Source organism: Podarcis filfolensis, assembly GCF_964270895.1.
Source record: "Podarcis filfolensis genome assembly, chromosome: 1".
Taxonomy (NCBI): Eukaryota; Metazoa; Chordata; class Lepidosauria; order Squamata; family Lacertidae; genus Podarcis; species Podarcis filfolensis.
The window spans coordinates 84,064,945-84,083,216 of record NC_139604.1 but is presented as its reverse complement, the minus strand read 5'-3'; the positions used below and the strand labels follow the sequence as shown (position 1 = coordinate 84,083,216).

The 18,272-nt window shown below is 40.6% G+C and overlaps 1 protein-coding gene across 4 annotated transcripts in view; it reads right to left on the bottom strand.

Annotated features, from left to right (window-relative positions):
• The window catches only part of EXT2 (exostosin glycosyltransferase 2), a 79,407-nt gene that overhangs the window by 31,512 nt on the left and 29,623 nt on the right, over nt 1-18,272 (bottom strand). For all 4 annotated transcript variants that reach the window (XR_014545003.1, XM_083601995.1, XM_083601993.1 and 1 more), the window contains one exon: nt 7,758-7,889. Coding sequence is in view for 3 of the 4 variants with exons in the window: in XM_083601995.1 (XP_083458121.1) it covers nt 7,758-7,889 (132 nt within the window). In the remaining variant the exon portion in view is untranslated. The remainder of the gene's footprint in view (nt 1-7,757; nt 7,890-18,272) is intronic.

Below are 18,272 nucleotides of genomic sequence, written 5' to 3'. Positions count from 1 at the left end.
AGTGACACAATCAAAGACTAACATTAAAGAATATAGATAGGGGGAAAGCAGAATGTTTTTAAAAAATCTAGGCCTATGAAAAACTAGGGCATTAACTTCACCCTTGCATAGGACATTGTAACAAATTGGCTAGGATCAACAGAGTCTGATATGCAGCTAAATAATTTTGTTGCACATACGGATATTCTCAATTTTCACTTCCAACAAGAACCACTCACACTTTGTTGAATAGTGCTCTAGGGAATCTCCCAACCATCAGGGGCAGCTGGAAGGGGTGTGTGTCCTGAAGAGACCATCCTTGCCCAACCTACTGGCCCTCCAGAAGTTTTGGATTTCAACTCCCTTCAGCCCCAGTAAGCATGGCCCATGATGGGAGATGATGGGAGCTGTAGTACAAAACACTACAGAACACGGCAATAGTTTGAACAGTGCTGGAGCGGAAGGCTTACTGTGATGCAGTCATCTACTAATGTTCATAGGAAAGTGATTTAGATCTTGTCTGCCATAGAGTTTTGCTAGATCCTCCCATACACTAATTTTACCTGGGCACCAAGTTTTTTTATATAGTTTTTTAAATGTGGAGCAATCACAGCGTCCTCCACTGCATTTAGGACTTTTAAATAGTAGTAACCAGCAGCATGACTAGGGAGTCACTGTAGATTAAATAAAACCAGAGTAATAAGTGCCGTCTCAGAAAACTGTCATACAGCACAATTTTGAATCATTTAATGGCATAGCAAGGTCAATGGACAGCTCTGGGTACAGCATGTTAGAGTAGTTCAGTCAGGAGATTACTGGTGTGTGAATGACAATGGGTATAAAATGGTGCAGTCGTATACCAGGAAGAAATGATTAGAAAAATACACATTTTTTGGGAAAAACTAGTCTCTCTCTTTCCCTCTGTCTCTGGAAAGGTATGGTGTTTCCTACAATATTTTTTACAATGTCTGGACAAAACATTAAAAGTGGCATTCTTTCAAGCTTTGTGCCTGCAATGGCAAGTTGGGGAGCTTATTTACCACTTAAAACAAGACGGGATGCCTACTCATATGTAAGTTGTTCTTTGGCTCTTGTCTTTTACCGTTCATCTGCTAATCATTACATGTATATACAGTGGTACTATGGTTTACGAACTTAATCCGTTCCGGAAGTCCGTTCTTAAACCGAAACCGTTCTTAAACCGAAGCACACTTTCCCTAATGAGGCCCCCGCCGCTGGTGCCCTTCCACCGTTCGGATTCCGTTCTTGGACCGAGGTAAAGTTTGCAAACCAGGACACTACTTCTGGTTGTGCGGAGTTCGTAAACTGAATCATTCATAAACAGGGCTGTTCTTAAACCGAGGTACCACTGTACTACAAATGCAGCACAGAAACTAATGATGGGCAGGGCGGACAAATGACAAATGAAACAAAGCAATCAAAAGCTTCCTTTAAGTAATCTCTAATCAATAGCTGGAGCTCCAGCACTACAGCTTTGATTCATGGCTATGGCAAATGAGGCAAATTGCCTGACCCCAGTTACTACTCATCCCAGTAGGTTTGCCTTCAAAATGAACAATATCAAAAAAGCAACTTTTTACTTTTTGATACTAGTACTATGATGGAAATTCTTATAGTACATTTAACATCCAACACATTTCTAAGTCTAGATAAAGAAATGTAGCATCTAGGCAGCTGTGCCACTTTGTTGAAAGGAGCCCACTGTGTAATTGAGACACTGGTAAAGAATGGCTGAGCTAGAATATGTTCTGCTACTCTGACATCCAACAGTGAACGCCCCCACCTCAAAAATAATCAAGTTTCCTTAGTTGAGAGTAACATTTCAAAAGGGCATTTAGGCATTGCTGAAGCACCATTAAGAGCCAACCCCCTGCTGCCTGCCTGAAAAGTGTGTCTACAGTCTGGGACCTCTTGACCTCACTTTCGGCAGGAAATTGGGCAAATTCAAACCTCCATGATTTACTTGAGTCTTACAAACTTCTGTTGGAGAAAGGCAAACAATGCAGGTAATTAACTCAACAGAAGCCTAATTAAATCCCTATTATGGAAGCAGGGCATGAAATTGATGGTGACATAAGGATGGTTCTTCCCAACAATAGAAAACGCATCAGTCAACATTCGTTTCAGGTGCATCCAGGCCTTGTATTGGAGATCACCAACTGATCTCTCTCACTCTCTCTCACACACTCCCCACAACTGGTACTGATGGTGTAATCATCCATCACTTTCTTTGACAAAGTGCTGACACTTAGCCATGGCTCAGACAATTCTAACTCACTCCCCACCCCCAGCCGCCAGCCTTCCCAACGCTCAACCAGCTAATATTCATTACAGGAGCCACAGTAATTAACCCAAGACTGATAGGGTATTTATCGTGAATCAGTTTTATGTACAAGCCATATCCAGTTGCAAGTGTCAACTCTGCAATGCAACAGGGCTCTCACATTGCTCGGTCTGGCATTCCTGGCTGTTTGACAGCGGTCTCCTTTCCGCAGACAGCAAAAGAAGCCAAAGCACTGGGATCCAGAACCTGAGTGGGAGGCTGGGAAACTGGCCTAACTTTTGGTGAATTTTTTTTTTAAGGAACATCTCCACAAGAAGCGACTCATTTGTGTCAGACTGCCATTTAGAAGAAGAAGAAAAAAAAACATTTTAAAGTTTCCATTTGCTACTGGAGAATTTATTTCCTTTGCTTTGGCTAAGTGAACTTTCTTCTTCTTCAACTGCATGCAGTATTAAAACTATTTTAAGACTCAATAAAGAATGAAGAAAGTTATCCGCCCCACAAAAAAGATTATGATGGAATTCACGTCTCCTGAGATATGAAGGACTCTGAACCTCACCCCACATGGAAAGAGAAAAACTTCATAAGGCGGGGGGGGGGGGCTAATCTTATGAATGACTGATTTCCCAATGATTAGTGTACAATCATTTATAGTGTTTGTTTCTGAAAACATCTGTACTCTATCTCCAACACAATTACAACAATTAAAAATACAACAGAAGTTATGTGCCAACAATACAATACCCAAGTCAAAGAACACTATTGTAATGTTAAATTTATTTTCAAAGGCAACATATAAATATGTTGCATAAATAATCAAGTGGAATAAATCCCCAAGACAGAAAGAGAAGATAGAATAATGCTCCTGAGCCACTTTGCTGGCACAGACTGGAGTGCAGAAGGAAGATGAAGACCACCTGCCTACTCAGCCTGCGCAACCTGCAAGCAGGATCTGAGCACAACAACTGTGATTCCCCACATGTGATTCCCTGGAACTGGTATTCAGGGGTGTGCTGCTTCCAACACAGCTAACAGCCATTATTGATAGCCTGATCCTCCATGAATTTGTCCGATCCTCTTTTAAAGCTGTTCAGGTTGGCGACCATCATCGCCTCTTGTGGGAGCAAATTCCATAGTTTACCTGTGTGAAGAAGAACCTTCTTTTGTCTCTCCTGAATCTTCTGATGACCAACTTCACTGAATGCCCTTGAGTTCTAGCACTCATTTTCTTCATGCAATGCACAATTTTATACACCTTGATCATGTCCACACTTAGTTGCCTTTTCCTCTAAACTAAAAAAGTCCCAAGTGTTGTAGTATTTCCTCATAGTGCCTTGCCCTAACCCCTTGATCATTTTGGTTGCCACTTTTCTGAACTTTTTCTGGATCCTTTTTGAGGTGATAGGACATTTTTGTTGAGCTAGCCAACACAATTTGAAGATCCTGTTCCTGGTTACTCACTCCTTCAGTCTCGCCCACATGCTGGTGTGCACACTATGAGGGTGAATATTACTCCCCCGTTGCTAGATCGCCAACATGGTGATAATAAAAGTTTTTTACTGTTCTCATGAACAAAAGCAGTGCTATTTTCCTTCCCTCCCACAATTTTCTTCTCAGCAGCCATATTTTATTACTTTGTGAAATCATATTCTGTTTGAACCATAATAGAATACTATTATGAAAGAAGTAAGGAGGATTTAATGATACATTGATTAAAATGTTCTTTCCAACACTTTTTAAATACTAAAATTATACTTATATCATTTTTCCAAGGAAGGGTGGTTTGGGGGTGGTGGTTTGGGGGGGGGCTGTGTTTTAAGAATCTATTGTAACCTCAATGCAGTTTCTATTTTGAATTACCTGACAAGGAATACCTTTATTTTATTTTGTTCTGTAAGCAGGATGTACTTCCACTGAATGCATAGAGACAACATTTCCCCCCATGCTTCCCATCCACAACTTGTGTAATCGGCTCTCCCTGAAGAGCTCCTTCTATTTACAGAAAGAATTTCTGTAAATCCAGGAGGCAGCTCCCACTGGAGGAAAGGAGAGTGGCAAAACCTGACACCTATTTCTCCTTCCCTTTGCAACCTCTCCAACCTCTTACATGATTCTGTAGGGTCCTCAAACCTTCCAGAGCAGATTTTGAGGGGACATAGTGAGGTGCAAGAAGAACCAATGAAAAATGCCTCCTTTATTCAACCTGAGGTTGTGTCTAGTTAGCAAAGTTCTGTTCTGGGGAAGTCTTGATCCAACCCTTAATGCTGTGTTGATTTGCATAATATGTCTTGAACATAATTTCTCTTAATGCAGAATTTGAGTTTCATAATGAATATCATCAGTCACTTCTTCAATAAGCAAAGCACTCTAGTTTACCTAGGTTAAAACTAGCACTCAAACTTGCCAAGCAATTGCTTATTTGTTTCCCCCTTTTCAGCCAGCATTTTGTAATAACCCAGCAGCCAAGCAGGCACTTGCAACTTCTCTTTAAAACGAAAATCCTGATGATCAGCTAGTTTAAAAGGCGAAAGGGGGGTGGGTTCAGTCGCATCCTCCTCCACTCCACTCCTCTTCCCTGTCAACACCTGATCAGTGGAAGTTTGGGTGGAGGCAGCAGTAGGTGTATAAACCAAGCAAAAACTATAGTTTATTTACATTTCAGGCTATAAATGGTCAGAAAGACCAAGTTCAGTAAAAAACAAAAACAAAACAAGTTTTCTACTATCCTTATCCATGACAAAATAAAAATTGAACTAAGGTGCAATGGTATTTTGTGCATTGCTATTGCTGAGTCTACGCATACAAGAAATGGGAGCCTTAAAAAAGAAGTCACCCGTAGAGTATGGATTTCATGCCCCTTTAATTTGGTTTGAGATCTCTTCATGACTGAGAGTTTCCATGTTTTGTTAAACCAACCTGTAATAGGTAGCAAATCTACATTTTTTCATTTACCACTAACAGAAACTTAGCAGCTGTTAGCAACGACAAAATTAGCTTCTACCTAAATGTTGGCATGGCCTTGACATCTAAGCACCATGGTGTCTGTGCATTTTTAACAGTTTCTGTATTTACTCCATTAATTTTAGGGGCAAGTTTCTCCAAAGGTAAGTCATCATTCACACAACGACTACGCCTGTTACTTAGTCCAAACAGACTAGGATCTACAAAGATCTGTTGGCCAGTCCAAAAGAAAAACCCTGTGCTATTTTAATAGCTGTTCATTGAGGTGTCTCTCAGGTCTGACAAGTTACTCATGTGAAAGGAAATATATTCTCCTCAAATAAGCAGGTAAGTGTCCAGCTACAGAAACACTTGAACATTTCCAATATTTTAACTGATATGTTGAAGTGTCAAGTGATCTGAAACTAAAATGGTTCTATACAGTTTTCTTTAAGTGAACATTTTTGGGCTACCTCTGTGCCAAAACCTTCAATCAAGCTGCATATAGCTATAAAGTGTATGGTCTTAAGAGGCCTTTGTCGTTACCTTGTCCTACATTTTGTAGGATAGATGCCATAAAATTTCACCTGGAAACATTTCTGAAAGATATTCAGCTGATGCACTGTAAAATCTTTTCCAAACAGTATGTTTGGTAAGTTAAAGTACTCATGGCAACAGGCATAGCTTTAGTTTTTATATAAAATGCTTTTCTCAGACCACTGCTAACACGATGGCTCGATATAATAATACAGTATTGATATCCATCATCATGACATCTAAACCCACTGGACACTAATAAAACTCATGGGTGTTTTGTTTTGTTTTTTAAAACCCTCTCAAGATCAGTCCTTTGAGAAAAGCAGGAGAGTTTTTCAAAACCTTCTATAACTTAACTTTACACGACTAAGGCAAACTGCTTAGACTAGAACAGACAACATATTAGGGACGCTACATTTGACATGAGGTAGGAGAATATATGACAGGTTCAGCTGTTCGGGTATCTGAATCTGTAGCGTGTATAGCATGGTTTCGGTACTAATTCCTTGTGTTTGGATAAGTGAATTTTTTTATAACAAGCATTTAGATAGCAGTATCTTTGTGTAATCGGCTCTCCCTGAGTTGCTCAGAGCAACTGACATATTGGTCCCAAGCAATCTTTCCCCAAGATGGCTTATAGTAGAAGAGCTGCTTAGTTTCAGCAAAAAAAAATTCTTTCTTTCGAGTAGCACCTTAAAGACCAACTAAGTTAGTTCTTGGTATGAGCTTTCGTGTGCATGCACACTTCTTCAGATACATGCACTTCTTCAGATACATGCACTTCTTCGTGCATGCACACGAAAGCTCATACCAAGAACTAACTTAGTTGGTCTTTAAGGTGCTACTGGAAAGAAACAATTTTTTTTTGTTTTGACTATGGCAGACCAACACGGCTACCTATCTGTAACTAGTTTCAGCAGTAGAACCTTCATACCATTCTCTGCACTAGCTGCTCTCTCACTCTAACTTACACATGAGCCATTCTTTGAACTATTTATCTGTTATTTCATTTAGTAGGGCATCTCTTTTCCTGTCTCACAGCCAAGTTGCTCTCTAGCAGTCAGTCACAGAGAAAATGGAGGTCTGCTGAGAAAGTACATTTATTGCTCTGCATACAGCAGGTCTCCTGGCAATTATTAAAATAGTGGTGGTTAAACTACAATTTATGACACCCCTTTTGAGAACACTGGAACAGCAATGACAAAACAGAGCCATACATTTTGTACAATGGTGCTCAACTCCCTAAATATGCAATAAACTGACAAATATGAACACTCCCTTGACTCTGCAAGTGTCATAGGGGTAGTAAACCAATAAATTAAAATTCTCAGTTAAAAGGATGAGGGGAGTCACAGGTATTGTTTTGCTGCACACTGGGTTGTATCCAATGGAGTGAAAGAGGACTTCAACTTGCACAACAAGACTTCTGCTTTCATTTCCTCCCTGCTGCAGCACCCCCAAAATCTACTCTGGAGAGTCCCTCTGGAGTAGAAGCTTGTAAGATGTCCTACCTTTTGCAATGTAATCATGGAATAGCAGTACAATCACCAAAATTCAGCAATAATAATCAGTTTCTATTGTCAGACAGAGCATGCCTACTGAACAAACAGCAATCACTCATTTGCCATCCTGAGTCCAACATTTACTATTCTCAGTCAAAAAGCTTTCCCAGCCACTTTCTTGGAAGTGCCTCTGCTAACAAGTAGTTCAAATTTCTTAAAGCAGAAATGCAGTGCACTTATTTTAAGAACTGTTTGCAATGGTCAAAACTAGACTTCTAACATACGACAATAGCTTAAGACTCCCATTTTAAGAGAAAAAGAGAAATAGTGTAGCAAGCTAATACACAAATATTTCCCTTTAGGCTATGTTTTGGAAAAAGTTAAGTGAAATTTGTGTTTACCAGCAAAATATAAAATATCAGCAGATCACAATGGGAGTCTGTTTTTGAAGAGGCCCAGCATATTAAATTTAATAGAAATATAGCTCTACTTACAATTGCTGGGGGATCATTCCATTCTTCATATGATGTGGCAGCATATGGGTAGATCCTGTCATTGATAATCTTGAGGGTTGCCAAAGCAATAGCTTTCATTGATTGAAAGTAAGCTTCCCAGAACCATCTTGCCTGCAAAGAATAATGAATAGTATTTTCACAACATATTTATGTCAGACAGAAATATCAAACATCTGTACATGGTTGAAACATATATGGGTCACATGCAACTGTCACTAAGAAACTGAATCTAGGATGGGGTTTTGAAGACTAAAGCAGATCTGGTTCTCAATGACTCCACCATGTTATACAGAAGTTTCTCCTGACAGTGGGCTGTTTCAGCCCAGACTGATCCCAGAGAGTGATACCGTATACACATAGATTCACTAAATCACCACAGCTGTCCAACCTGGAGCCCTCCAGATGTTTCTGACGCCAACTGTCATCAGCCCCAGGCAGCATGGCTGAAAATCAGGAAAGATGGGGCGTGTGCCCCAAACATCTACAGGGCATTAGACTGGGGAGGCCTACTATACACACATCATCCATGCACATTTAAAACTAGTGTGCCAGCTGCACCTATTCCTGGAGCCGTCCAATCTGGCTACAATGATGCACACCTTAGTTACATTCATTCATTCATCCTTAGTTACATGCTGTTTAGATTAATGCAATGTGCTTTTGAAAAGTGTTTGGAAACTTCAGTGGATCCAAGATGCTGCGTCCAAATAGCTGACCCAAGCCAGTTACAAGGAGAAGAGAAGCTCATTGTGACAACAGCTGCACTGGCTACTGGTTCATTTTTGGTCACAATTCAAAGTGCTAGTTATGAACTATAAAGCCGTATATGGCCATATCACCCAGTAGGAGCCTGGCTGGGCTTTAAAATCTTCTAGGGAGGTCACCTTCACAGGCAGGTTTGCCATGCACCTAATTATAGACAGCAATTTTGGAGTCACTGGTGAGCTTCCTTACGGAGGATACAGCATAGGCAGGAAAACATGGCCAAAAAGGTTGATCAGACTTGCCTTTCTTGTTCTTTAGACAGTAAACACGTAATGGTAGTGTACCTAAAAAGCAGGAGAGGCAATGGGTCTGGCCCTATTTTATCTTATTTATTTGCTTTTTATTAAATATAATGTATATACTGCTTGACTACAAAAACAAAAACAAAAAACCTCAAAACAGTTTACTGTTTCCTGATAATAAATACACTGTAGAAAAAGCTATTCCTATTCTAGCCCTTTAGAAACAATGGCTACTGGTGCCATATAATGCAAGCAGCCAAATCCAAACTACAGAACTCAAAACACAAGGATGTACGCAGAGAACACATTGTCTTGTTATCATTTTAAATTCACTGCCAATTATCAGAATATTTTTCCAGAAAAAGAGGTGCCGGAACTCACCATGAACACCTCCCTGGTTCTCTTATAATGGCAATGGCGCCCACCCAAGAGGTGCCGGAACTGAGTTCCAGCGAGTTCTGGCTGAAAAAAGCCCTTAGTATAGGCAATGGGTAACTTTTTAAAAATGTAATTAATTCATTCCTTGCTTCTCATACAGAACTGCAACAAAACAAATTGGTAAGGACTTGGGAATCAAATTGATTCTGAAAACTATCAACCCCAAAGGAAACACACTTTGCCAATAATCATATCTCAAGCGGTCTGGCCTTACAGAAGTTATTTTCTCCACTTAATTGTTTCTGCAGAGATCTCCAACACAGTTAAGTGTCCAGAAGGCACTTAAATTTAAAGACCTCCCCAAGGCCCAGTATCAGCCAGGAGGAATATCTGCATGTGTTTGTGTAGGACAGCCAGCCAGCAAGGAAAACAGTGTTTTTCCCCTCAACTGCATTGACTGTGCATAAAATTTCAGAGCACGATAAAAAGACAAAGGCATAACACAGCTGGTCATGAGTTTCTGATGCTTATCAGGTTGACTTCCTAACTGTGAACAAAAACCAGCAAGACAAATATAGTCATGGTGAAATAACAGAATTAAACACAACGTATGAAATTATGCAGTTGTACTGTGTGGCTGAAGACTCTCACTGCTATGTACAAATAAATTATTGTCCTTGAACAGATAAAGTGGTCTCTGTATTACAATAAGTTCTCAAGCAGGACAGGGAATGCTTAGTGTCTATTAAATACAGAGTGCTTTTCTGTGCCTGCAAAATGGAACAAACCCGTTATCCTTTACAAGTTGTCAGTTCCAAGTCCCCTATAAAAAGAACAAGCTCCAACTAGAAGATTCTGAAGATGTGGTTTCTGAGTCAAATACATGATTCCCATAGCCAAGTTGTCAGTTAGTTATGAAAAACAGGGTTGACATTTACCCTGGGTGCACTTTTCATTGCAGAATTCATACAGAAATAGACCTACAACACAGTGCTGGTTTGTCAGTTGCACAGTAGTATGCAGCGTCCCTAAATTTCAGTCCCTTATCATTTACAGTATTCATTCCATTAGGAAAAAGTGCTGGAGGCAAAAAAAATCCCACCAATGGGGCACTGCCCCACCCTCAACCAATGTTAATGTACTGGGAGGGGGAATTGTCCCCAATGGTATTTCACAGCAAAGATTGACCCAGAGAAGCAGACCTGAATTTTTGTAACATTTCACCACCCTAGGACACGCAAATTCAACATGGGGTAAAACAACAACCCCCCAAAAACTTGTCTGTTAGATTCTTAGTTTCTGTTTAAAAATTAATGTGTTAGCTAACATGTCCCACGTGGTTTTTCAAGCAAAAACTGCTCCAGGGAAGCAGATTAAAGTGATATTCTCCTGACACAACACACACGGCTTGTGACAGAAGTTCTATAGGTCTGGTTCAGACACAACACTAAGTCTAACATGGTGGGTTATCTGAAAAAAATATATCTGCTCCACACAAGCCACAAGATGTAGCCAGGGTTTGTGCTCGGCTAACGTCTGGGTTTATTTGGTTCGGGGTGTGGGTGTGTGTAAGCATAAGCCCAGGTAGCCAAACCATGTCTTAGCTCCAAAGAGCATAGAAGCAGGACTGAGGAGAAGCCAAGTGGTTGTGATTTTTATTCCACGTACTGCATACTTGCTTGTTCATGCTTAGTCATGGTTTGGCTTAGTATGACAGACAAACTGCACCACAGGGGATGTCAAGCTTTAGGTAGAAAACTACCCCATAAATCTGTCTATGGTATGGCCATTTTTTTGTTTTCCTTCAGTTAATATGTGTATCCTAGTTAATATGTGTCCTTAGCTTAGGCTTCTAAGTAGGAAATCATCAGGAGAACTGTAAGATATTTTAATAGTTCCTGCATGATGAGAATAATTAAATAAACTAGCTTATGTGCTGCTTTCAAAATGCACAATTGATTTTCACAGGCATTTGGCCTGATTCAACAGGGCTCTTCTTATGTTCCTATCTGTATACTCCATATTCTTTCCATATTCTGTATCTTTTGCAATCAACAAAAACATCCAGAGGCCTTTCAGTTCTGCTATTGGGTGTTCCAAGCTTCAACAATTTATGTAAGAGCTAAGAGTGCTTCAATAACAGGAAGTTTTCACACACCTTAATGAGAGTGCTCGCAAACAGTATGCAAAATCATCCATGTATTTCCATGAAACTTGGTAATATTCCAGATTGAAATATTAGTAGTTTTCTTGTTAATATCCAGGTCTGCACTATTATTTCATAATAGTGAAGAGCTATTAGTTTAATAATTTTGGTCCCATCACATGCCCTCTCCACTCAATTTTATACTGTGGAAACAGGTTTCTGTGATATGATGTAAGAGTGTCTATAAAAAACTCAGTTCCTGCAGGATGCATTAACCTCCTCAAACGTCTACTAGCAACATCAAAAAGAATGTTTGTTTGTCCCACGAAGGATGGGGAAAGAATTAGGAAGACATGAAAGGAAAGGGAACAATTTTTATAGCCTAAATATCTATGCCCATGTATAGCCAAATAATTATTAATTTAAAAAGATAACAATGCAAGGGTTTAATCTACTAGCAATCATTTTTTTTTTTAAGTTGTCTTTCATTGAGGCAAAATCCAAAACTTTCCAAGGAGGTTGCAAATCTCCAAACAGATGTTTTCAGAGCTCAGTGAATCCTTCCCACCTTGTTTGCTTTTCCAGGAAAAAAACTGATTAGCATGGCTAGTCAGTCATCCAGTACTGTCCAATACACAACATTACTAAGCACAACAGGAAATTCTTCTGCTTAAGTAGAAATGCCCCTTCCCTATTTCATCAAAGAAAGCTTTGATTCCCCCCCCACAGTGCACATAATTTAAAAACTTAGACGAAAAGGAAACACAGGTAATTGGCACTATCACATGGCACAACTTTTTCTGGCTGATTTGATTTTAAATCAGAGAGACCGATTAAATTGAGTGATTCTAGATACAAAACGTCCTCTGCATCAGAGAGTTGACACTAGCTGAAACATGACCATTCAGCTGTGGGTACTGCCCTGTAGAATAAGGTGTCAGGACAGAGTTTCTGGGTTGAACTTCTCTGCATTTTTGCTGTTGTTGTTCTGGCACCTTAGCCCTATTTTATCACTACCTGTCAACCAGCTGCAGCTGTTTGGCTATTAAACCTGCCTCATTTGGTAATCCATGCAGACTTTGCATGCAGAGACCAAGGTATTTCTGCAATGAGGCTGTGTGCTTAAAGCCCCACACTGGACTATTTATTTGTCCTGCTTTTCATCCTTGCCTGCCCCCTGGAATTTCCCTCAAATTAATTTATTAGGTGGTCACAGATCCATTCCATTCTAATCCATTTCATATCATGGAGAGCCAGAACATACTAGAATTCTGGTCTTCACTAATTTTTTTAGAGTTTGTGACAACATCCTAGAAGAACTAGCAGATATGCAGTATTAGCCATCCAAGTTGTGACCATCTATGAGCCAGCTCCATCATAGCTCAACCTCTTTAGTATTTTACAGACCAGGCAAAATCACTTTGCTGAAATGTACTTTTAGCTGCTTTCAAGAACAGCTGCTGTTGTGCTGTTTTTGGAGTGGATGTCCTTTATCACTGTAGTGTAATTTTTGGTTCTTACAAAAGAATGGTGGTTTTTATAAAGTAAATTAACAAACAAGCTCAGGATTGAGGGATGCACAGGAATAAGCAACAGACGCAAAACTAATTTGCCTATTAATGCAATTTGTATTTGTTATGTAAAGGAATGATACACTTAATTTATAAAACTCTTCTGTTTATAACTTTACTTAAACCATTCAAACCTGATAAATAATTTCATCTTCTATACTACCCATCTGTTTCATCTTTTCCCTCTAAGTTATCTCTTCCTTTCTCTGGGTTTGATCCAGAAAAGGCAGACCACAACTCCACTTGCACAGTGGGGTTTGCAGGTTCCCTATCTGTTCCATACTGCAGTGCTATGTACCCATAAAGAGCTGCTTCTAGGGTCCAGGGATCATATGGAATAGTGTGGGATAAGGCACAAGGGGCCGAAGTGGGTGGGACATGGAGGCAACAGAATCCAGGTACCTTGTGTTGCATTGCTGTAGTGCCTCTCCACTGGCACAAGACATTTTGGGTTCAATAAAGTATGTTTAAATGCATCTGTGCAGCTATAAGGCCTATGGGGAGGAGGAGGAGGCTCATGTGATTGGGGTGGCCTGGGAGTTGCAATAGAATCTTATAAATCTTATTTGAATAAAATTTTAAAAAGGTATGTTGGCCTTCATGAGTTTACACATGACATCAGGTTTGGGGCAGATGGATGGAGTTCAGGGGAAATGGCCTAGCAGGCAAAATGAGGAGATATGGAAGGCCAATTTTGATCTATGTGCGCTAGGTCTCCCATCCATTGGTTCACAAACAAATGTTAGCGTTAGCTTCTTGTGTGCTTAGCTGCACCAAGATGCATTTATTGGGAAGAGCAGGATCAATTTATTCCACATGCATGCACGCCTCCACTTGAGGAAGGAAATGTCTGTACAACATGTACCTCATAAATATTGGCAATATTGGAATTTTCCACACTCCCTAACAAGGTAGTATAACTAACTCAGGCCAGACTTGGTTTTAGCACAACAATATGCTAATAAGAGAAGTTGAAGTGTATGGTAGATATTTAGAATAATCTTTTTGCCAGGATCAAGCAGGAATGTAGCATTTGCAGAAATCTACACACTGAAACTAATAACCATAGATACTAGCCTTCGCCATGTTTTGGACTACAATTCCCATCATGCCTGACCATTGGCTATGATGGTGGAGGCTGATGGGAGTTGGTGACCTCCCAGTTGTTTTGGACTCCCTAGCAGGGGAAAGTTGATTTAGGAAAAAATGCTATTTTCCTTAAAATGAACATGCTTAACTACCTCTTCCGTCCCCCCAGGCCTGCACAGCATCAAGTTATATACTACAGTTTATTGCCATAGCATGAGCAAAACTTGCTGTTAGCATAATTAGAGATGCTTCATCATACTGCACAATGACAAACGTCTTAACTTAATATGAAAAAAATAATACTGGCAAAATGCACAAAAAGGCAGTATTAATGAAAACAGATTAATCACATGGGGGCTACATCAGCAGGGGAAAACTTTTGGCTTGCATCAATCACCTAGACCAAAGTTCTAGTCGGAAAAGAGAAAAATCAGCCAAGAGAAAGGGAGAAGGACTTGGAAGAAAGCAATAAAAGTTAATTGCCTAACCTAACGGTCAGGCGCCATAGCATTGCAAGTTGTTGCCCCACTGCAAGAGTCAAGTGTTCCCAGAGTGCCACACTTCACACCGTTTATGAGGTCCTGAAGTGCTACCATTTTCATGTTGGCAGAGGTTACTTTAATGGCTTTCTTTTGGAAAAGCTTTATAGAAAACCAATACATCTTTTACTACCTTCAGGTAAGCAAAACAGAGGTGACTGTTCTAACAGTACTGCAATTATCCCTAATTTTATACTGGTCTTTGTCCTTTATTAAACTTTTGGTCTTTGCAAAGCCAACTCCCTCCACCCAGACTCCGTTTCAGCTTCTGGCCATAAATTTTCACAAGCTTCAACTTATCAACATATCCACTGCCATTAACAGTACATCTGTACCTGATGCAAATCTAAACCTGATATCCTATGAAATACTGCAAACGTGCATTAAGTTGTATTAATACAAGTCCCGCTGACTTCACAATTTTTTCATGTGGGAGGCAAGCCACATAAATGCACACTGCATCAGATTGCTCTCACAAGGATTGGGACCCTCCAGAGCAGATTTTGGGGGGCTCACAGAGGGGAGGAGAAGAAGGGGAAGTCCTATTTCATGAACTCCACTTACACAGTATTGGATAAAACCTATTTCATTACATGTTTATTTTATTTTATTTATTTCATAAAACTTATCACTGCTTGACTGTAAATAAACCTCAAAGTAGTTCCACAGTGATCCAGTGAAACTTGATAATAAGCTAATAGAAACTGAGGGAAGATGCTTTGCACTCCAAAAAAAAAGTAACTTAGAGAATTGTATTAGGCCAGTTTGTAGGTTATTTAAGTGGTATGAGTCTTGGAGTGAACACCCTCACACTCAACTCTAGGAAAGAGTAAAAAGTGAACAGGATATACTGTGTTTATCTGACATGATACTTCCTTGAACTTTTTAAATTAAAATCAAAACAAAATTTTGCACCGACAGACTGGGTGAGCAAGGGATGCTTCATTCAAAACAAACACAGTACAGCCCAGCTAACTTATTACCTGCTGTGGATATTGAGGTGGAAGGAACATGAAAACCCAAGATTCATACCAAGTAGAGAGTTGACATCCCCTCCCCACAAAAAAGTAAACGGTGTTTCCGTGCGCTGCTCTGGTTCACCAGAAGCACCTTAGTCATGCTGGCCATATGACCCAGAAGCTGTCTGCAGACAAATGCCGGCTCCCTCGGCCTATAGAGCAAGATGAGCGTGCAACCCTAGAGTCGTCCGCGACTGGACCTAACAGTCAGGGGTACCTTTACCTTTACCCCACAAAGAAGTAACGAGTAAACAGGCCTGGCAATGATGGACTGCTGTATAAATGCTTTTTAAAGCATTTAAAACAGGAAAGGGAGAAAAGGAAGTTTGTATTGCCATTCTACCCTGCTGGTGAACTCCCCCATGGTATCTTAGTTGGCCCCTATCCAAGAATACTGAGATCATCGAGCCACCAACTGACCCCATGGTCTTTATGGTACTTTAATGCCAAGCCTAGCTAAAACTACCATTGCAAGCATTTGGCAAACTGAGATGCCAGCCTAGGAAATTTGAACTCTCACTTTGTAAGAACACACATTAGGAATATTTCATTATTGATCAGACCAGAAACCTGTATGTAAGGAATGAAATCTTAGCTAGTACCAACATTTGTTTTGTAGTTTCAGATTCACAAGGAGCACCAAGGTCACAGTTCAAAATTCTTGTCTGACCCTCCAGATATTGGTCACTTGGGAGTTGCCTTCTATAGGTTCTCAGTTTCATTGCTGTAAACTACTGACATCACAGACGAGTCCCGGTGGTGAGGTTAAAAAGGGAAGATATGTTGTGTTACTAACTCTACCTTTTATTGATCCTTATTCTGAGTTTGCATTTCAGTAGTATTCAAAGCATCATTTTATGCAAGTCATTCAGATGCATAATAGCAAAAGAGAAACATTACAAATGTCTACTAGTGCCAGACTTGGCACACTTGCCAGTGTTCTATGTTCTTGCTCAGTTCTAATGATGGCAAATACTGTGGGAAGACACATGTAGGCATTTGCATATCTAAGAAAGGACATTGATGTAACATATCCTCCCTCCTCCAATTTCAACTTGGTAACCTGAAGGTTGGATTACTGCACTCTGCTATTTGTGGGGCTCCTCCAGAGCAGCTAGTGTAGAACATGGTAGCTAGGTTGCTTGTTAAATGCAGGTGGTAGTTCCCCCACCCACCCACCCTCTATTCAGGATTTGCACTGGCTGCCAATTTGCTACCAGACCAAGCTCAAAGTTTGGGTACTAACATATAAGGCCCTACAGAGCTCAGGACAGGTTACTGACTGCACAATAACCTGCCATCAAATTTATCTCAAGTAATGAAGACAGTTCAAGCAACCAAGGCTGGCACACCTGAAAAATATATCAGCAATACTCAGCAAGCAATTATGTTGGGCTGGGAGGGAGGGAACAGACAACAGCAACTCCTCTAGATTCAAACCATGGTCGCTAATCATATACTAACCAAGCTAGGAATGAATAATGCCTGGGTGAACAGGTGAGTTTTAAGCTGGCACACACACACAAAAAGACTCAGGACTGCCATATTTCAGAGGGGAGGGACAATAGTTATAGACAACAATGTTACTTTGAAGGAGGAAGAGCAGAAAGACCATGAGATTTCTTCTACAAAATCATACCTAATTCCACTGAAGGAGATACATCAGAACAACAGAAAACAGCCAGGCAGTACGAAGTTTGTAGTACAGTCATACCTCGGGATGAATACGCTTCAGCTTAAATATTTTCGGGTTGTGCTCCGTGGCGACCCAGAAGTAACGGAGTGCGTTTTGCCGCTCACGCATGCACAGACGCTCAAAATGATGTCACGCGCATGCGCGGAAGCGGCGAATGTGACCTGCGCACGCGCAGTCTTACGTTCGCTTCAGGATGCGGACAGGGCTCCGGAATGGATCCCATTCGCATCCCGAGGTACCACTGTATTGATCTTTCAGAGCAATGAGTCAATAAGCAAGGACAGACACAGGAATTCTACAGGGGAATTTTTACAATCCTTTTGTCTAAATGTTTCACAGATCCAACATTCTGCTTTGTACTTATCACCTCACAAACCCAAATCCACAGATATTCACATCTGCTTCAGTTACTGCCAACACAAGAGGGGTTTGCCAGGAATGGGGAGAACAAAAATCAGTGCTATGCATAAATATATAACGCAATATGACTGCCAACTGAAAAAGGGTGAAAAAGGATTCAGCTACACTTTCTGACAAGTGACGGACAGCTCCCGAAACAGAAAGCAATAGGTTTCAAGTCTCGAGGGTATCGCTTTCAAATATGTCAGTGTTCTAAGGGTGGATCAGTTTTCCCTGCTGCAGGCATCCAGCTGAGAGGTGAAGTCCCAAGAAAAACATAGGAATCCAACAGCAAGCCTTTGAGGTGGCAAGAACCAAGAGAGGTTCAAAGGCAAGGCTGGTCAGTGGGTAGCACCTCCAAGCACCACGGAGGTTAGAGGTTAGTAAAGCAGGAGCCACTGTCCAATAAAACTGTGTTTAGAGAACCCACTCGGCAGATAAATTGAGGCTCTGTTTACACCTTTCCCAGCTTTCTGAGCTATCTACTGATGCTTCCTACTGTGATTTGGTACTATGTCCCCTAGCCATCTCCCTTGGTCGACAGCTGCCCTGGCTCTAGACTGGGCAGGCTTACAACATGGCTGGAAACTTTTAATCAGTATCCAACATCATGAGTAAATAAATACAAAGGGCCTGCTGCCACAACAACA